The sequence below is a fragment of the Neocloeon triangulifer genome, unplaced genomic scaffold, assembly GCF_031216515.1.
Source record: "Neocloeon triangulifer isolate White Clay Creek 2 clone unplaced genomic scaffold, ASM3121651v1 ptg000005l, whole genome shotgun sequence".
Taxonomy (NCBI): Eukaryota; Metazoa; Arthropoda; class Insecta; order Ephemeroptera; family Baetidae; genus Neocloeon; species Neocloeon triangulifer.
Genome location: NW_026775548.1, coordinates 2,438,128 through 2,458,607, shown reverse-complemented (window position 1 = coordinate 2,458,607; position 20,480 = coordinate 2,438,128). Strand labels below are relative to the sequence as shown.

The window sequence follows — 20,480 nt, the reverse complement described above, 5'->3', positions numbered from 1 at the left end:
AATGTCGGATCACGACGGGCACCACCGGCGGTCGCTGCACGAGCTGCTGCGGTCGTTCCGCAAGTCGCACTGGATGCGTCTGTCCGGCGACTCGGACGGACGCCGGTCCAGCCTCGAGGGTGCGCACCCCCTCGGCGCCGACGACTTCCGGTCGCGGTCTCGCTCCCTTGACGACAGCCCCCGCGGCTCGGTGGCCGCCGCCCTGGCCCGCAGCAGGGCCGCCATCGTCCGCAGCAAGGCCAGACACGCCACCGACGCCATGCCCGTCGGCGAGTGCGAAACCACCTATCGCCTCTACGACTCCATCCTCAAAGAGGGTAAATTTCATTCAATTGCAATATTATACAAACATTTCTACAAAAATTTAAAATTCGGCTTCAATTGACATCATCGGATTCAAAATTATCCTCATTAGTTCTAGTTGCGACTTTATTTTTCCCGCAGAAATTTAAAGCATCTTTCTTCATTCCTTATTTTTCTTTCTTACTTTTTCCGGTAAGTTATAAAATGAAAAGTACATTTCTCCAAATTAATCTTTCTGAAATAATTACTTTTGTTTTATTTCTCAATTTTTTAAAAAATTGGAAATAATAACTTTTTCAATAAAAAGCTTGTGTTTCTTCATTTTAAATTATTAGAGAAACATTTCCGTACTATGAATATTTTTTGTTTTTATTTGCAATCAGCCAGAGATATAAACTAAATCAATAACGTTCTTTTATCTCCGACAGTCTCGATCAATAGACGATTTGTCCTATTTTTGTGTGATTTCTGAATCTCTTTGTGTAAAATATTTTGTATTGTTACGAAATAATGAGTTTTTTTATTCTTATGATTCATAAATAATATTTTTAAATGGATGAAACACGATTTTGAATAAATTTCTTTGTTTAGGTCAAAAATAATATAGTGATGAAATTCTCATTTTTTATTTTATGCTTGATTCAAAATACATAGAATAAAAACAGCTTTCTGCAATTTTTCAGTGAAATTATTTGCATAAGATTTTTGGCGTTTCTAAAAATTACTGGATTAATTAATTTTCTAATTTTGGATTTTTCAATATTTTATTAGTTTTTTTTTTCTTTTTAAATCCAACAAATTTTATCAGAAACTAATAGTTTACGGATAAAAAATTACTTTTGTATAAAAATTGATGAACAGAAATTGACTTCTAAAAAAACATTCTTATTCTTAGGATTTTTTCAATCATAAAATTGAGACTTTAAATGACTATTTTTAGCCAATCTGCATTTCGTTTGTTAAAACTTTTCAATTAGTAAAGAAAAATTACAATAATTAAAAATTTCCTTCAAATGAATCCGTCAGATTTCCTTCTAGAAATTGCTTAACTGCTGCACAATCCGAAACCTCTTCACTTTTACAAACAGGGTCACGTTACGAAAAAAAATGCAGTCGGCTGCTCTTCGTATATTTTCCTTATCGCCCTTGTAACTGCTGCACCGGCCGAGCGATAAAAACTCACGTGAACGACCGGCGAGTGATTTATTTACTTTTTTATTTGCACTTAATTATTGTCCAATGCTCGAAAGGCTCAAATTGAGTTATTGCGGCGCTTCGAATTAACGCGCAGTTTGAATTTTTGTCTCTCTGCCAACTTATTTTTATCTGCGTTGCTGGCGAAATTTTCAGCTTCAAGTTTCGCTCGCATTATTGTAGCTCAACAAAAAAGAAAAGAAAAAAGGGGAAAAAACATCCGGCTTGTGTTTTATTTTCAGGACCTTCTTACTTCAAGATTTATTGCCGAAGTCCGGAGGTTAAAATAACGTTTAAACTTTTTTCTTAATATTTTTTCAAAATATCAAGATTTTTAAATTATGAAATATGGTTATGAAGAGGCGATTATTTATTATTTATTTCTTATTTTATATGAAGTGTATCCTAATATAATTATGTTCAGTAGTTCTAAGGATTTTTTTTTTTCAGAATTTGTTGGAATTTGAAACGCGAATTTCCCTTTTATTCAAAATTTAATATTTCCTCAAGAACTAATTTGAATAATTTTACCGTTTAATTTGATCTTAATTCATTTTCTTCCTCCAAGTTTTGCTTTATTCTCTCCTAAAAAGTGGAAACTCGGCTTTCGTGACGCAGTTTTAGTTCATTGATTGGCAATTTTTTGTTCGTCTGGCCACATCTCGCTTTTCCTCTCGGCCACTTTTTCCATCGCGAACCAGTTTCCTCATTTTTATTTTCTTCTCTCTCGTCCAGACGGTGTGAAATTTCACCACGTGAGCATAAAATCGAGAAATCGTGGTGCACTGAGGCTGCATTGCTGCACCAACAAAAATCAATTTTTCGTTCGTTCGCTCGGTGGGTAGGTCGGGCCAAGGCCGTGTGATTTTTTGTGTGGGTGACACAGGATATGGGCTTGCGCGACACAGTTTCCACCTCGCAGGCTGATAAAAAAAAATAGAGAGGAATAAATTTATTCAGATAAAGGCTCTTTCACCTTTTGGCCCAGCTACAAATGTTTGCTTTCCAAACATCGGTAAATTCAAAAGAAAATTATTCATACACTGAAAAAAATGATGATAAAAATTAAAGTTTCACAAAAAAAAAGTAATTTTTAATAATTTAAATTTAATCAAATTAATAAAAGAAATGGGAAATTCGATTAATTCATCAGAGTCATCATTTTCAAAAGCACCAGATTTTTATTACCAGAAATCAGACTTACTATTTTTTAAAGAAATTTTTCATTGCATTGCTATTCTTTTTAGTTTTTTATTTCAAAGGCCATTTTACTGATAATTGATAATTTTAGGTAATTTCTTATGAAAGTATAAATTATATTATAAGGTGAAAATTTTACAATACATGCTTTTAGAAAGAATTTTTTACTCAAATACATAAAAGATTGTGAATATTTATAGCAAGAAGTAGATTTAGATTTTATTCTTAAATATCAATTTATCTTTTAAATAGGCCATTTTTTTTCTTATCACAACATTTTAATTTACAAATTTTTTCACCGTTTTCCCAAACTTAATTAAAATATTAAAATTTTACCACTTTTAAAAGAATTAAATTCCAAAAAATTATTGCATATTTTCCACTGCTCAAAATTTTAAAAATATAAATTTATTTCATATTTTTTCATCTCATATATTTGGTATTAAATTAATATTCTTTGGATTTTGCTTCCTCAGGTGCAATGTTGCGCCGGGGCTCCCTGGACCCCACAAACCGCCGGCTTTCGCTGGGAGGCGGATCAGCCCACCGAAGCAACTCAAGCGACTGTTCCCTGCTGGACCCGGCGCACGCGGCCATTCTCTTCAGGGACTCCAGAGGGGTGAGAAAAAATTACATAAATCACCCAAGCCTTTCAAGTGCAATCCTCTTTGCCCTAATTCTCCAAATGCAGCCATGGGAAATTTTTGTGCTCCCTTTGTTCAACAAAAAAATAATGTGACTTTGAACTTTGACCTTGGTTTTAAATGAAAAGAGCCGCCGCCCCCTTGTTGTGATAAAGCAGCTAATCTTTGCCAGATTATTCTGCTCTCAAGCCATTTATTTTAAAGATTACGGAACAAAAAACTAATTGGCGTTTTTCCATTTGCAGTTGCCAGTCGCCGACCCTTTCCTCGAGAAAGTCAGCATGGCTGATTTGGGTGAGATTTTTTTATATTTGAAGTCTTGGAAAAACTATAAAATTCCTTTAATTGAAGAAAAATGAAGCCTGGCTTGCGAAATTTCAATAATATTTATCAGTGATTAGATTAGGGACAATTATGTGGATTTGTTAGAGCTTCTTTTCAAAATTCTAATGCTTAAAAACAAAGGTGAGGAGTTAATTTACGATAAAATTTGTCAAATTGTTTAATTTTGATCAATTTTACATGATTAAGGACTCCTTGTTAACTTATTCAAATCAAGTCTTCGCAAAAATTATTCCTAAAGAATTTCCATTTGTTTTCCTTTCATTGCCAAAAATGGCTTTTATTGTTTTAAAGACTTGATTTGACTCTTCTTCAATAAAGGGCCTTCTGACATCAGTTTATTGTTGCTTCATGTGTACTCTGGAGTCAAAATTATGCTTTAAATGGGCCAAAGGACTGCATAATTATTCTTATATTGTTGTCTTCTTGCATTTTACTATGCAGCACAGTTTTGACGTAATTTGTTGATTTTTTATCAGTAGACAAATTAAAGAATTACAATATTTAAAAAATTATTACATTTAGAATGAAGTATTTAAAAACGGATTTAAGTAGTATAAACTTAAACATTTCTTTTTTAACTATTTTATTTAATCATGTATTTAATGAACTGTTGAATCAATATCAATAATCAATCAATTGAAATGGATCATTTGAAGAAGATAAATAACACCTAAATTGATTTGCAAAATGAGTCGTAATTTAAACAAGTCAATAGTTTTCTGGCGCTTTGATTATTGCCCTCGATTTTGCTCGCTCGGCGTCTAAGGGGGCGCTTAGGTCGGGGCGTCCGGCCAGAAATAGCCGAGTCCGAGCCGAAATTAGCACCGTTGGGACGGTGGGTCGGTCGGTCGGAAAGTTGTCCGCTCGGAGTTGCGGTCCGTCCGATGACTCTGCGCCTGCACTTCTACTCGCACCTGGTCAAAGTCGAATGCCTCGAGGACCAAGACATCTACAGGATCGACCAGATCAAGGAGTTCGAGTCCGTCGACCCCGCCTGGCTCGAGACCTTGACCGAGTACCTCGAGCAAGGTGACCTTCAACCCTGCCAGATCAAAACAACTGCAATTTAATCTAAATTTTTAATAATTATATTGTTTGAAAAAAAGTTTATTTCAATAGATATTTATTTGATCTGGTTTTTTGGTTTGTTTGGAGTTTTCTGTGTTTATTTTGAAAGCGTGTGGTTTGTTATTCGGAAATGACAGATGTCAACCAACAGTGCAGTTCAAATAGTACAAAAATTAAACAAAATTTATGCTAAAATTTAGTTTATTCCAGAATGTTCTCCCGGACCTTTATCTGTTTTATTTTTAGCCCAATTTACGACTTCAGTTGAAAGTTTCCACTTTTATTTGTCATAAAATTCTTCTCCAAATTCGAATTTTTATGGTGTAAATAAAGGAAATTTCAAAAGCCAGGCTCTGAATTTTTATCACCAAAGTTTTGGTTTCATTCGATCGTTTCTTTTTGCAGAGGAGGATGAGAGCCAGATCTTTGTCAAGTTCTTCCGTTACCACAAGTGCTACGACCTGATTCCGACCAGCGCCAAGTTGGTCGTTTTCGACACCCAGCTTCTGGTGAAGAAGGCCTTCTTTGCCCTTGTGTACAATGGTGAGCAATATTGCAAGCAACGATTACAAAATAATTTAACTTAAATTTGATTTATTTTCCGAGGCAATTCTTGAATTGAAATTGTAATTAAAAGATAAAGCAAATATTTGTGAAAATATTTATCAAATTCCAACTTGATCTAAAACTCATTTAATTTGAGCAAAGTTTAAAGTAATTAATTAAAAAATAACTCGGAACACTTCATTAATTAATTTTAAATTTATTCTGATTAAATCAGATTAAATGAAAGCTCCGTGACGGATCTTAATTTTTGGGAAAATAATCGATTCAAAATTATTTTTAATCACCAACAACAATTTTACATTTTTTTTTATGACATTTTTCAATTAGGATAAATAATTGAATAACAATAATTTCAGGGGTGAGAGCGGCGCCGTTGTGGGACTCGAAGCAGCAGCTGTTTGTCGGTATGTTGACGATAACAGACTTCATCAAGATCCTGCAGCGCTACTACAAGAGTCCGTCGGTGCACATGGACGAACTGGAGGAGCACAAGCTGGAGACGTGGCGCGGCGTTTTGTTGGAGGAGGTGAAACCGCTCGTGTCCATCGGGCCGGACGCCTCCCTCTACGAAGCCATCCGCACCCTCATCCACAAGCGCATCCATCGACTGCCAGTCATCGACCCCACCACCGGCAACGTCCTCTACATCCTCACCCACAAGAGAATCCTCCGCTTCCTATTCCTCTATGTGAGAACATCAAATTTGTCTTGGATTTTATTTTGCCGGAAATTATTATCAATCTTCATAATGGCCAATTTTGAGTAAAGTTACCATTAGGAGTAATTTTTCTACTTTTTTCGAATAGAAATTTGAAAATTTTAAATTAAATTATATTTGATTTATTAATTAAATTGACATTTTATGCAATAATTTTAAGATTTTGTGTATAGATAATAATTCAAATTGGTGTAAAAATTTCAATTTTGTTTATTTTTCGTTAAAAAATTTATTAAATTTTTAAAAAGAAAACATTCAATTAAATTAATCATGCCTTTTTCATTGGCATAAAAACCTTTTTATTAAAAAAAGTAGTATTTGAATTTTAATTTATTTTCTGTGATATCAAAATTTATTGAAGCTCTGTCTTTTTTGCAGATAAACGACCTGCCAAAGCCGAGCTACATGCACAAGCCGTTGAGCGAGTTGCGCATCGGCACTTACGATAACATCGAAACGGCCAGGCCGCATACGCCAATCATCGAAGCGCTGCACAAGTTCGTGGAGCGCCGAGTCTCAGCCTTGCCCATTGTTGATGACCAGGGCAGGCTGGTCGACATTTTCGCCAAGTTTGATGTGATTGTGAGTGCAAAATTCAAAGCTTTATTTCATTATTTAAGTATTTATTTAGGACAAATTAAATCAATGTATAATAATATTAAAATATTTAATTTAAACTTGATCTTGTAGAATTTGGCAGCTGAAAAAACGTACAACAACCTGGACGTGTCACTGCAAAAGGCCAACGAGCACCGCAACGAGTGGTTCGAGGGCGTGACCAAGTGCAAAATGGATGAGACTCTATTTGCTGTCATGGAAAGGATAGTCAGAGCAGAGGTGAGATATTTATTTCAATCTTGGATTAGATCCTATTATGATTTATTTCCCCAATTAATTTTTTTATGATTTTGTTTTAACATTTTCAAATGAGAAATCATTAAAAACGATGAATTAGATGAATTTTTCAAAACACACTAATTCATATTTGAATAATTTTTCGCTTAAAAATTGACTAAACTAAATTTATTGAATGTAAGTTTTCACCAAAATTAAGTTGGCAAAATAAGATCAGTAAGATAACTTAAGCTTAAATGTACTTTGATCTTATTGGAAAACGCTTTTCAATTAAAATGTTTCTCAAAGAATTTCTCTTAAATTGATATGAATCGTTGAAATGTAGTGTTGATTCAATGAAATCTTTCTTTTTCAAGAATATTTGCTCTGTTTAGTTTTTTATTTGCATGTCAAGTTTTTTAAATGAAATAATTTTAAATTTCACATTATTATTGTACCATTATTTATTTCTGTTTTACAGCAAAGAGCGCACATTTTATCCGTAGCATTCAATAAAATTAAATTTACAAATTATATTTACAAATAAATTCAAAATATTTATTGTAATAAAATTAAATTTTTAATACATATTAATTTATATTTATCCTAAGTCAATTCAATGCAGTTCAAATTTAAAAATAAATGCATTCTTTAGTGTAAACACAGTTTAATAACTCTGGCCTTACATGCTAAAATCACCACTGACTAAAGACAGAGTTAACACAGTGCCCAAAAAAGCTTAAAATTAATTACTTTGACATCTTCCCGTTTGCAATTTTTTTCAACACAGCCCATTTTAAATAAAATTTTCCTATTTTTTTTTTGTTCTTTTTAACACATTTTAAAACAATTTTGCTTCAGGTCCATCGGTTGGTGATTGTGGACGACGAGGACAGAGTGATCGGGGTCATCTCGTTGTCTGACCTGCTGAACTACCTGGTGCTGCGGCCGAGCGGGGAGGCCGAGGACGAGCCCCTGCTGAGCTCCGTGTCCCTCTTGTCCGACTCGGAGACAATCCCGGAGGAGAGCCAGGAGGAGGAGGCGGAGCGGGAGCAGCAGGAGCTGGCCGAGGAGCCCTTGGAGGCGGCGGCAGCGGCGCCGCCCCTGCCCCAGTGGCGGGAGGTGGCCGTCTCCGGGGGCGGCGAGTGAAATCCAATCCAGAAACAAACACACACATTCCAGTGGCATTCCCAGCAATAAGGAAGAAGTACGAGTGCAGTGCCGAGACAAGAAAAATAAAACTGCTTTTCCTCTTTAGCTGACAAATTGCGCTTTCCCTCTTTTTCCGGTTCTTCTTTTCTCCCCGTCTGCTAATTTGGCTCCCTTTTCTTAGGTCGCGGGGGTGGAAAGAGAAGACGCAGAAGAATGAGTCGACTAGGTCTGAAAAGTAATATTGAAAGCGAGTCGTGAGAAAGTGATGTTGAAAGAAATGTAAGAAAAAATAGCATATTATGTTGATTGTTTGTTTGGCAGGTGAAAATTTTGTGAAAATCCTTTTTAATTTTAAATACTGTTGATTGTAGGCCAATTTTGTAAATTAATCAAGAATAGAAAGCGCATAAAAACAAAAATGAAGTTGGAAAGTGTTTTATTTCTCAAAAACTAATAGGAATCTCAATTGACTATTTAATACCATGAACTCATGGCTGTGGCGCCACCATCGATTTTCTGAATGACGGATTCTTCAAAACTTCAAAAGGTCCCACATGCAGGAGCTTGAGCATGGGAGAAATGAATCAGATTTGGCTCGCCATTCTAAAATTTGTGAATTCTATTTTATGGCCACATTTATTTTCCTTTACAAATGAAGTCTGAACTCAGCTTGAAGAATATTGGCATGTTTTGTACAGCAGAGAAAAAGAAAATCAATAGAGAGTTGGAAGGTAAAATAAAAGCAATAATTTCGCAAGGATTTTCTACATTCTTATTAATTTGTTGGGATCAAATGAATCAATACAGCACAAACAGTGAGACGTAAACAATAGAAAGTACAAAAATAATAGGAGAGCATTTATTGGACAAAATTTGTGAAGAAAAAGCATTATTCTGGCTGCGAATTAAACTTATTTTGGGACATATTCAGATTCTTATTTTCGTCAAAACAAATCACAGCTCGTTAATGCTAAATCGAGTTAATATTTAATTATGGGTCCCATTTTGAATTATGTACAAGTAATTGGGCACACAAGCATGCAGACAAATACATAATATTCTACTTTTTGCAGAAATTTTCATTTGTATCACTTCTTATAAATAGGGGAGATTCATTCATTCAATTAACCTTGCATGTTTGCTGCTGCGAGTCTTTGGTCATAGAACTTCCTCGCTCCAACTGCGACTTTTCAGTCGTTATCATAGCTTCCTTGAATTGCTGAAATTAAACAAAAATTTAGTAAATTTCGATTTAAATGATAATTGCCGAAAGTTACCTTGGAGGTGAGGATGGCTTTGTGTACTCTGAGCACGGACAAGATGAAGTCCCTGCCCTGGCTCTCCATCAGGAACTTGCAACTGCTGAACCACTTGGCGTGCATCACCCAAGGCTCCTCTCCAGCTTTCCAGTCTTTCAAACCTCCACCGCAGTGGAAACACAAAACAGCATCATCCATTCCTGCAAATCAAATCAAATTTCAATTATATGATAAAAAAAAATGCTTCATTCCTGAATGTAAAGGAATGCAAAATAAAACAATTAATTAATACTATTAATTTGTTTTGAAAAACAAAAAAACCCTAAAATTCAAGATGGCTGATTGCCTTTTCTGCTTTAGCATGCAGATGGAGGGACATTAAAGTGATAACTAGGGTATCATTTCGAAGGGCTCGCAAAATCTGATCTATCTGTACCAATAGTGGAAAAAACTTGTCAGCCCCTTTAATATAGATTTAACTCACCAGTGTAGAAGAATCCAGCTTCGACCAAGTCTGCCGGCTTCATCGGATACTTGTTGGGCCAATTTTTGAAGGAAACCATTCGGGCATCCTCGGTCTTCATGTGAGGGTGGGTCGGGGGCGGCTGCAGCGCCTTGTTCCTGGGCACAACGTCGGGCAGGGCGCGACCTGCATCGAAATCGGGTTTACCAAAAGTGGCGACAAGAGAAACAAGCGGATTCTTACGCATGTCATTCTCGGCCTTGGTGAACGGCTTGATCTCGAGGCCGTCCGAGGCCACTTTGCGGCGGATCTCGGCGCCCAGCCGGAAGTTGCCGATGGGCTTGTTCTTGACCAGGGGGCACTCGGGGTTCCACCTTTTGTGCTCCCCGGCCGGAGTGTCTCCAGCCTCCCAATCTTTCATCTCCAGATTGCAAAAGTGGCATTTGCAAATGTCGTCTCGGCCGGTGTAATAAAAGCCGTTCTCGGCCAGGTCACTCGGCTGCACAAACGTGCACTTCCAGCTGGAAGAATAAAACAAAATTTAATAAAATTGTTAAAATTATCAAACTCTCGCAGAATATTTACAATGAATACCAAACAGAAGAAGTTATTTGTATTTATAAAGGATGGATCATTTCGAAAACCAGAAAATTGATAAATTTCTGAAAAAGATAAATTGAAACATCAAAAATTTTTATTTTTGCTATTTTATGTTTCCGATTAATTAAAGTTTAGAGTAGAAAAACGGTGAATTTTAACTTCAACTTTTCCTTATAAAATTCCAAATAATGTCTGTCACTTTTGACATTTTGTGCCAACCTAGAGTTCTGATAAAAGGAGAGCAGCCTGTGGGCTTCGTAGTTGAGGCTGCAGGCCGCACTGCTGGGTGGGATGTCGTCTTCTGAAGGGTGGGTGCACTCGTAGTGCTTCAGCTGGATTTGCAGTTGTTTGAGGTCCTGCCACGGGGTCACTTGCTGCTCCTTCTGGTGGCACCGGAAGCACTCGAGCTGCCTGCCGTTCCAGAAGAAGCCGACCGCGGCCAAAGATCGGACGTCCAGCCGCAGCTTCTCAGCCAGGCCGACCGGGAAGGTCAGCAGGCGGTGCAGGGCGGAGGTCAGATTCAGACGCTTGTCCACGCTGCTTCCTGAAGAGGAGGCGCTGCTGCTGGCCGAAGAGCCTGAAGAGCCGCAGGAGTCGGTCGAGCTGGACGACTCGACCGACTCGCAGCGGCCGATAAAGCGTCTGGGCGGCGAACAGGGCGGCGAAGAGGCCGCACCACGCTCAATCGACTCCTCCGAGTGGCTAACCATCTGCAACAATACGCACAAAAGCTGATTAGTATCATTGTTGACCATTCGCAATAATACAAATTTACTGTGAAAATATGAACTTTAAATTGAACTGAAAGTTTTGAACTTATTTTAAATAATTTAAGTCTAGTGAAAATTTATAGTCTAAATAGAAATTTTATCTAAAACTATCTTAGATTTTTTTAAAATCAAGTGGAATTGAGTTAGGGATGGGCGATAAAAAATTTTAAACTTCCAGTTTTACCATTAATTTAAGGCCTCCTTATTGACATAGTCAAATCAAGTCTTTTCAACAATAGGAAACATTTTTATCAATAATTGGAAAATTTAATCATCATTGTTGTAAAGACTTGATTTGACTATGTCAAAAAGGAGTCCTTAATTGAAAGTTTGAATCAGAAGTTTCTAAAACCATAAATTTTGTTTGCCCAATTTCAGAGGACTTTTAAAAGGATTATTTTTAATTGAATTATAAAAATGATATTTTGAAAAAATTTAAAACGTGTATAACTCTGCAACCGAGAACGATAGAGTGATAAAATTTTCACCTAATTTTATGCCGAACAACTTTTCTGTTGACACCAAAGCTGTAGGTCAAAGGTCAAGGCCACTTTTGAGCGATTTTACGATTTTTTAATTTTCTAATTTAAAAAAATTTAAAAAGTGCAATTTTAGGGATGAGGTCCCTTTTGAAAACTTAGAATGAAGTTTAATTGAAAAAAAGACAAGTTTAAATTGAAAATTTATAATTCCTTTGGTAAATCCCAACGGCCTCCAACTCATATAAAAATTCTTGTGTTCAAATATGGACGCATTTTATTATTTTGCATTGAAAAACCCCTGACGTAAGTAACTTTGTTATTTCAGTTTTGCGATTTTGGTCACGTCCCGTCGCGCGTTGTTGCAAGCACGCGTTTCGAAATCCGACGCCTTTTGGAATTTGCTTCCAATTACTTTACACTGCACTTGAAACCAAAGTGAATCACCCACTCTGACGACAGATTACATATGAACATTTTATATGCCAATAATTTAGATAACAGATCAGAGGCAAAGTCCTTAGCGTTCAAGTTTAAAACAAATTTAATTAAATCATAAAATATATAAAAGATAATTTAAAGTTTGATGTCCTTAACAAGAAATTTGACTTGTGAGGAATCAAATTGAATGCGAAAATATTAGATAAAAATTGAAACGCATGGTAATAAAACAGTCAAAATTTTAAGCTATTTTAAAAGATTTCAAGCTTAAATGAAATGCGTCCCTGGGGCATGTTTTGTATTGAAGAGGTGATGAACGTGACCCCCTGTAAGCTCACAACATGATGCTTGCCATGCGGAAAAAAAAGGGGAGAGGGGGATGTATTCAATTTCCAGACGCCAGACTAGAATCTTCTGCTTGTTTTCGAGCAAAACGTTTTGCTTCAAAAACCAACAAACTTTCAGAATTATTAAAAACAACAAACACAAAAATCAATAACAGAATAATATAGATTGATCAGAAAAAATATGTAAGTTTTAAGATGTAAATTTGTGCTATTTCCAACAAATTATAAAATTAAATAACTAATAATAAAAATTTGTTTAAAAAAAAAAACTTTTTACAGAGGCCAATAAACTCAAGTGTTAAATTTCGCAAACAGTCAAAGTCCCCTCTTGTCTGATTTTAATCCAGAGATGATTATAAAAAAAACCCATTGTTCTTTTGTTTTGCGATGAAATTTCAAAAGCGACCGATAAACGCACTCGTAAAAATCGATGATAAAAAAATCCAAAGTTTACCTCCAGCTCGACCGACATAAGGTTCTCCAAGCTCTTGTTGACTTGAGCAGGCGCAATGGCCAAGTCCTAACTGATTCTACGCGATAACTGAATACGCTGCCAATTTATATTAAGTCTTATCAAAAACGAGTTCACGTGTGCAAAGCTTCAAACGCACTGCTCGTGCTCGAACTGAAATAAAACGGGCAGAGTCTGTGGGATAGCGTCGGGGTGGGGGGAAAACTTCCAGACCTACATCACAAGGCCTGTTTTTGTTTACAAGCGAGTCTGTTTGTATTTTATTTCACACTCCTCCCCTACTGGTCACGGATGACGTCACGAGTCACGGGTTATGTCACATGAACATTTATCCACTTCCTCTTGCGTTCGTGGTGCAAAATTGAAATTACCATGCAACGAGGAAGAATTATTTATTCTTTATTCACAGCAGCAAATTGTTCCATCGGATAGATAATAGACGAGTGGGTTGAAAGGGGCGTTGAATTTATTTACGCCCCTGGACTGATTCACTTGTGAAGAGGAAGTCGGAATTGCAAAATCACTTCGGTGACCAATATAATTAATAATGTAAAATAGTTTTAAATTTTAAGCTCTAATTTTTCTAGAAATTAACTTGAAACTTTTAGAACGAGAGAAAAATTTGTGATCACAAAAAAAAATTGCATTTCTACTTAATTCTAGAAATATCTCAACCAGAATGTTTGTCATATCATAATATAATATTGACTGCAGTTGATGATAAAAATATCGAACGTAAAAACACTTTTGTCAAATATTTACATACATAATAGATAAGGAATACTATTTTCATTCCGAATTCATTATTAAAATACATATTTCACGTTTTTTGATATTTGCGAATTTATTAATAAAAAAATCTAAAGTAGAAAAATATATGAATTTATTATAATGTGTTTCCTACATGATAAGACTATCTTTGTAAAAAATTTCGGCTCAAACGAAGGTGGCATAATTTTGCTAGAATTTTATTAGTATTGATATTCGTTGTGCCGTTTTGTCCAACAATTTTTTTCAACAATTACTTATTGTTAGTAAAAATTCTACGAAATAAACAATGATAATAATAATTTAATATATATCAAGACAAATGGATTTAAAGACCTAATTTGTTTGAACTGCAACATTGATTTTCCAAAAATTTTACTTTTGATTAACTGTAATTCTGTTAAATAGTTTCAAATGTAATAATTTGCAATTAAAATGAAAACAAAAATCCTCAATTGAACAATTGCCAGCCTTGGAAATAAAAAATGCCGCTCTAATTAATCTTCCAGGCAACTTGAAATATTTAGGTTTGTGTTTCACGGTCGAACTACTTTACTTTGCGTATCCTTGCAGTTGTAATCTATCAATATTTTTTTGCGAATTACATGTTTGTCCATTGATGATCGGTACGTTTATCTGCGCACGTGTGCAGCAGGCAGAGATGATTGTAAAATTATTGTAAATAATTTACCACTTCTTGGCAAGTAGGAAAAGTATGGGGAATTTTACTCGGAAACGCACGTTAGTCTTATCTGTAAATTTTTTAACTTGTCACGTCTGTTGGCGTCAATCGTCTTATCAGCACATTTATTTCCTGTAAAAATTTATAAAGTTACGCCTTATTTAGCTGCAAACCAGAAATCCCAAGCGTAAAATTTAATTTAGTCTAAGTTCTGAGCAATTTTATGGAATTATAGAACATTTTTATTCAAATCAAGTTTTGACAATTATTATAATACGATTGGTACTAAGGACTTGTTTCAACAATGTCAATTAGAATCACTAAAATTTAAAAAATTAAAATTTGCTAAATCGAGTGTATTTTCTTCCCAGCGAATTTTGCCGACTTTCGGATTGGTGGGAAGTGCTGATGCTGAATATGAGAACAGGAGCCTGGTGGCAGAAATGAGGGGGAGGGGGGATGGCGCCAAGTTGTGCGTAATATTTGCACATTGAATGGAGCTCGTTTGTACTACGAAATGTACAAATAAGGCGCGGATAATTATTGCGAAACTTGAGAAGATTATTTCTGCAGAATGAAACAAACAAGAAAACTGCCGCCTTTAATTTTTTTTCCTGATTGATTTCCATGAATGGACAGTGATGTCATCCAATTAAAATTAAAATCACTGCAATATTTTTTAAAAAATTACATAAATAATAGAAGAGGCTTGATTTCTAATTCAAAAACAAATATTTGATTATTTATTCAAGTATTCAACAAAAACTAATGTGATTAATTATTAATGATTTAAATTTTCTACGATAAACTGAAAAAAATAACTTCTAAATTAAATTAAACAAATTTTACAATTGGTTAATTAAATGATATTTTGCTTCTTATTATCAAAATTTCTAGATCAAAAAAAAATCTAAATTTATAATTAATTAAATGACAAGTTTTGAATATTAAAAAAATATATATTAAATCTCGAGATAACATCCTTTCATTAAAAAATTTAATCTTGACATTTTTCATTGTTTTTGAATGAACCCAAATCTTGTCAAGGACTTGAAAAATGTATTCTTCTGCCTAAAAATTAAAATACTCGGCAGTTTCAATTTGTTGGGAAATGCACCATTCATTCTAGCCAAGTAAAAAAAAACATCTTCTATTTTCTATTTTCGATCCACTTTTCCAAGAAGTTCCAGTGAGTCATTCAAGGCTTGAACGGAAACCCCCTCTACCGGCCGAACTGTCGAAATTGTGCGCAATAAAATTTAAGCCCCCACGGCGCGGAGCAGCTGCGTACTTTTTAGGGCCAACTCCAAATTATCGTGCGGCGTTGCCAGACTGACAACATAAATAAACACACTTCGGGAGGAACCGTTTTAAAATAAAGTTTGAAAAATATTATTTAAAAGAATTAGAACGTTTGTCTCCGAAGAGAGATATAAATTAATTAATAATAAAAATAAAGTTTATTTAAAAAAAAAATAACTTCTTCAACAGTCTATAATTTGATTATATAATTAAAAAAGTCAAACAATTTTTTCTCGTCCGAGAACAATGAATGACTTTAGAATCAAAAGAAAATCGCAAGCATTTCGTCTTTCATTCCTTCATAAATCGAATGAATGAAATAAATGGCATGTCTCTGTGTCTGGTCATCCGAAAAATGTGAGATATTCGTAAAATCCCAGGCTTAATCATCACTTCTTTTATTTCGTGACAATAAATGATAAGAACCAATTCAATAATCTCCTAATCAGTCTGGCGCCGAACAAGTTGTTTTTCAAAAGATAAACTGTTAACAGGCCGACGAGGCCGAATTAATCGAAATTATATTTTTATACACACATAGGCGCGACCCCTTCAAGTGCCTCTCTCTCCGTTTAAAGCGGTGATGGCGTCCGCGTTTGAGGTCACGCTAATGGAAATCCAACACTTTTTACAACGCGAATTGAAGCCCAAATCGGACGTAAAGCGCGGCCCAAGTTTGCAAAAACGAGAGAAAAACTTGTTCTGAATCGAAATTGAGACGCTTTCGGGGCGAAAACGGATTCAAACTCACCTTTTTTATCGTTTATTGGCTGCACATCTGTTGTCACAAAGTCCAGAGCGACTCGCTACGTTTTCCTTCCCTTTCCAAAATAAATTCACAATGGCTCGTGTTTCTGAAGAGAGGCCGTCGGCGCCACCGTCGCGGATCCATTGATTTTTGATTTGCCAATGGGAAAAGTTCAAGGGTTGTGGAAACAGCTGAACGACGAGGGGTTGGGGGTGCTGCGTGAATGGCGCGTTAATAATTTTAGTGAAAAAAGCAAACAGATTATTGTAAATTTGTCAATTTTTAAAAAATGTCACTTTTAATCGGAAAAATGTAAAATAATAATTTTTTTTTCTTTTCAAAGACTAGTTTTAATTTTTAACAATTGTTCTCTAGGAACGTTTTAATAGGTGCACTAATTAATTTTTTAAATTATAATATAAATTACATCAAAACTTTTAATTGATATATTATTTCCAAAGAACTGCTCGAAATTATATAATTTTTATTTATTTTATGATTCAATTGAAGTTGAAAAACTACAACATATGTTTAAGGAAAAAATTTTGGTGTTGTGAGCACGATAATGTCATTTTTAACTCGATGAAAGTTTTTATCAGAAAATTAAGCTCTCAAAAATAATCTCTTGAGTTGGCCGCGACATAGCAACTCGCAATCAAACTCATCGATTAAATTTGCGACTCAATTAAATATGCAGCTGCTGAGGATTTAATTTGCTCAAAAATATAACCTGCATTGCCTGATAGTTCCCTTGGTGATCTGAATATTTTCAAAAAGCAATTAAATAAGGAATCTCGTCATTGGCATTCGAATCAAATTGATTGATATAAAATTAAAATTAAATTATTTGAGCAACAGAACTTTCCTTTAAAATTTTTAATTGTTATGAATCACTGAAAATACTGTTTTACTGTAAAATTAAAAATTAATATTTTTTTTAATTTACATTTATTCTATTTTTTCCAGACTTCATTTATTTTGTAATTAGTTTGAAATTAATATTAAATTTCAAAATTTTGGCAAACAAAGGGACCAAAATATTATTAAAAACCTCACCTTATTACTAATAATTACATGAAAACAAAGAATATCAAAATTTATAAGACAAGCATCAATAATTTATTATCATTTTCAATATTGCTTTTAATTTTAGCGAATTTAAGTATTTTTCAGTGTCTTAAACGCAATCTTCAAAATTAAAGTATAATTTTTAAATTATAAATAAAACAGCGCCGGTTTTATGGTGATTATCAAAGATTGAGATTTTCGTGCGTTAAGGTCTCTGTGATGACATTATCGAGTTTTTGAACAACAACGGAGGCTAAAATTTCAAATGCTTTCCAAAAAATGGCCAAAACCGACTCCTAATACTAATGTTGTTAAAACTTCATTATGCCGATAGGTTTTACAAAATTTATGAGCTAAAATATATATTGAATATAATTATGCGTCGATCAACTAATTTATTATTTTTATTTGTATAGAATTTAATAAAAATTGAGGTTTACAAAAATTAAAGCTTGAAACTTGAAACGTTTGGGAAACAAAAGTGAAATTTTGAATTTTTTTTTAACATTTCTAGCTTCGTTAATTTAGTTAATTTTTATATATGAACAAAGAGAATGCCGTATGGTGTGATTATTCATATTTCCATTCATTTATAAAATGCTCCAGCCCAGCATCCAACCGTCTTGCACTCCACTCCTGTAGCAAGGAAAACAAAAACAACTCGCGTCGTTTTATCCTGCGCTCAGGTTGGCTCAGGTTCTGCTCAAAAGAATGCCGAATGCCTGCAGGTTCCCACACTATACCCTGACTCATACCTATTTTTTCCTCTCTCATTCCAGTCTGGTATAAAATTCCTCTCTCGTCGTCGAGCGAAATCCGTGATGCTGCGTTGCCGCTTCGGCCGTTTTCGGGTGGCGCCGTCAGGTGGCAGCACGCGACGGAGCTAAAATCGGTCACGTGACCTACGTTCGCTTTCTCTCTGCGGCGCACCGACCGAATGCGTGATTGGCGAAATTCGGCGATCGACTCGCAGCTCCCGGGGAATCGCGGCGCCGCGGTTCGGCAGCTGGCGGCGCCATGAACGCGAGCGTGTGCTACAAATGCAACCGGCCGGGACACTTCGCCCGCGAGTGTCCCAACAACCGCGCGCCCATGGGCGCCAGGGGCCGAGCAGCTGGAGGCAAGGGTCCGTGTATTATTTTATCAATGGTCGTTCCCCCACCCCCGCCACCACGTCCCTCATATACCCTTTGACTGCCCTCGGCGCACCACCGATCATTACTCGCAGTGTTTTGCACCCCGAAATCTGTATTGTTTCCAAGCGAAAATTAAATTAGAAAAATTTAAACAAATTCATTTAGAACAAAAATATAATTATATTTTTATTTTTATTGATCAAACAAAAACTGTTCAAAATATAGTGAATTTAATTTTAAAAAATTTATAAATTTTAAAATTTTGTTATTAATGATTTTTTTCAACAGAAAAGTGTTACAAATGCAATCGCTTCGGCCACTTTGCCCGAGACTGCAAGGAGGACGAGGACAGGTGTTATCGCTGCAACGGGGTCGGACACATTGCCAAGGAATGCCAGCAGAGTCCTGACGAACGTAAGGATAACACTTTTTTTATACTCAAAACAACAACAAGTTTGCAAAACATTAAATTTTCAGCTTCGTGCTACAACTGCAACAAGATGGGTCACATCGCTCGAGAATGTCCGGACGTCCGGAAGACCTGCTACGTCTGCGGACAGGGTGGACACATCAGCCGAGAGTGCGAGCAGGACGACAGGAAGGTGAAGAAATTTATTTAAAAAATTTCAATTATTTGGAATAATTTGTAAGAAAAGAGGGGTAATTTTTGTTTTATAAATTGAAAATTATACGTTTAATTAAATTTTTTCCCAAAACATATGAAATCTTTTGCGGAGCTTGTAAACTAATTGAATTCAATAATTCCTTCCATTTAAATAATTTTAGCCTTAAAAGGTTTTTTTCAAATTTTCTACATGTATTTTCTTTTGATTTGAATTATAAGTATTTCAATTCTACAGAACTAAATAAATTGATTTTAATGTTTATTTCATCAGTGCTATGCTTGTGGAAAAATCGGACACATTTCCGTAGACTGCCCAAATGGAGAGCAAGAGGAGAAAAAGTGCTACCTCTGCAGCAGCCTTGGCCACATCTCCAAAGACTGTCCCAGCACCGAAGGCGTTGAAGAGGACATTGTCTGCTTTAGGTAAAAATTAGCAACCAGATAAAAAGTACTTTTTGATGAAAAATGTTTTATCAAATGCAAAGTATTCTTTTTTTTTTAATTAAAATTGAAAATGTTAAATTATTTAAAATTTCTCTGTTTTCCCCCTAATATGACTTATAAAGTTTCGTTTTTATATGCAAATACAATGTTTGAAAAATAATCCCCTAAAGACAGTAAAAATATTTAAAATTAAAAATAATTGGTTTAAAACTGTTTTTAAATTTTTTTTTAATTTATCCAAATTTTTCTTTGCTTCAGGTGTAATGGTCGAGGCCACATTGCCCGGAATTGCTCTGGCGGGACTCGCATGAAATGCTACAACTGTGGCGAGATGGGCCACTACGCCAGGGACTGTGTCCAGCAAGTGGTCGCCTGAGAAAATTGTGATTTCGAGGTTGACGAGAGCAGAAAGTAATTTCACTAAATTGCTGTAAATCATTTTTATTCACTCACACATACATGACATACAATTATTTTTAATGAGTATACTGTTAAGTCTAGTCTCTGTTATATCGTTTGTTGCGAAAATTGTTGTTGTGGGATTTGCGGTGGAATATATAGATATATTTACACCCGACGAGTACAAAGTACTTAACAAAAAACAACATCGGAGAGAAATGAAGTTGGAGCTAAATCTTGAATGTGTTGCGTTTTACTTCGAGAGCTCAATATATTGAAAAAAAATAACTCCTTTTGCTGATCACGTGGTGTTGTTTATATCCCTCCAGAGTTTTGCCTTCTTGGCCCAAAATGGTGATGGACACAATTATAAATTATAATGTTATACAGAAAAAGTTATATTGCGTCAGGAGAGGAAAGAAAAACATAAGCAGGTCTTACACTATACTAGC

The 20,480-nt window shown here is 35.2% G+C and overlaps 3 protein-coding genes across 10 annotated transcripts in view; 2 read left to right on the top strand and 1 right to left on the bottom strand.

Annotated features, from left to right (window-relative positions):
• LOC132193981 (5'-AMP-activated protein kinase subunit gamma-2) overlaps window positions 1–8,448 on the top strand; it is a 34,235-nt gene extending 25,787 nt beyond the window's left edge. For all 3 annotated transcript variants that reach the window (XM_059614985.1, XM_059614987.1, XM_059614986.1), the window contains 7 exons: window positions 3,174–3,316; window positions 3,587–3,635; window positions 5,160–5,297; window positions 5,678–6,009; window positions 6,418–6,621; window positions 6,730–6,876; window positions 7,735–8,448. In XM_059614985.1, coding sequence (XP_059470968.1) covers window positions 3,174–3,316; window positions 3,587–3,635; window positions 5,160–5,297; window positions 5,678–6,009; window positions 6,418–6,621; window positions 6,730–6,876; window positions 7,735–8,022 — 1,301 coding nt within the window. In that variant the 3' untranslated portion in view covers window positions 8,023–8,448. The remainder of the gene's footprint in view (window positions 1–3,173; window positions 3,317–3,586; window positions 3,636–5,159; window positions 5,298–5,677; window positions 6,010–6,417; window positions 6,622–6,729; window positions 6,877–7,734) is intronic.
• On the bottom strand, window positions 7,313–16,520 carry LOC132193982 (death-associated inhibitor of apoptosis 1-like). Of its 5 annotated transcripts, none has more exons than XR_009441511.1 (8): window positions 12,839–13,002; window positions 10,567–11,057; window positions 9,991–10,268; window positions 9,769–9,933; window positions 9,303–9,484; window positions 9,155–9,244; window positions 8,507–8,628; window positions 7,313–8,253 (listed from the first exon to the last, which is right to left on the bottom strand). XR_009441511.1 is itself a non-coding variant. In XM_059614989.1 (8 exons), exons 2-7 carry the CDS (start codon window positions 11,055–11,057, stop codon window positions 8,514–8,516), a joined length of 1,281 nt encoding a protein of 426 aa, XP_059470972.1. In that variant the 5' UTR covers window positions 16,360–16,520; the 3' UTR covers window positions 7,313–8,253; window positions 8,507–8,513. The 5 variants fall into 5 exon arrangements, 4 of the variants coding, with proteins under 4 accessions (XP_059470972.1, XP_059470971.1, XP_059470974.1 ...); XM_059614989.1 differs by lacking the exon at window positions 12,839–13,002 and adding an exon at window positions 16,360–16,520 and having other exon boundaries at window positions 8,507–8,588; XM_059614988.1 differs by having other exon boundaries at window positions 8,507–8,588.
• A 1,800-nt stretch (window positions 16,521–18,320) lies between these two features.
• On the top strand, window positions 18,321–20,270 carry LOC132193984 (uncharacterized). 2 transcript variants are annotated; one of them, XM_059614993.1, is made up of 5 exons: window positions 18,321–18,544; window positions 18,849–18,974; window positions 19,038–19,162; window positions 19,457–19,608; window positions 19,888–20,270. In XM_059614993.1, the coding sequence occupies exons 1-5, from the start codon at window positions 18,442–18,444 to the stop codon at window positions 20,003–20,005; spliced, it is 624 nt and encodes a 207-aa protein (XP_059470976.1). In that variant the 5' UTR covers window positions 18,321–18,441; the 3' UTR covers window positions 20,006–20,270. The 2 variants fall into 2 exon arrangements, with proteins under 2 accessions (XP_059470976.1, XP_059470975.1); XM_059614992.1 differs by having other exon boundaries at window positions 18,321–18,550.
• The last annotated feature ends 210 nt before the right edge of the window (window positions 20,271–20,480 follow it).

Excerpts from the sequence above, each read along its gene's own strand:
- LOC132193982 (XM_059614988.1), bottom strand. Across the intron at positions 10,269-10,566 it reads TCCTTTTATCAGAACTCTAG|CTGGAAGTGCACGTTTGTGC; the intron begins GTTGGCACAAAA and ends TTATTCTTCCAG. Across the intron at positions 8,589-9,154 it reads CGCAGCAGCAAACATGCAAG|CTCCTGCATGTGGGACCTTT; the intron begins GTTAATTGAATG and ends CCCATGCTCAAG.
- LOC132193984 (XM_059614992.1), top strand. The coding sequence starts at position 18,442 with ATGAACGCGAGCGTGTGCTACAAATGCAACCGGCCGGGACACTTCGCC. Across the intron at positions 18,551-18,848 it reads CCGAGCAGCTGGAGGCAAGG|AAAAGTGTTACAAATGCAAT; the intron begins GTCCGTGTATTA and ends TTTTTTCAACAG. Across the intron at positions 19,163-19,456 it reads GCGAGCAGGACGACAGGAAG|TGCTATGCTTGTGGAAAAAT; the intron begins GTGAAGAAATTT and ends TTATTTCATCAG.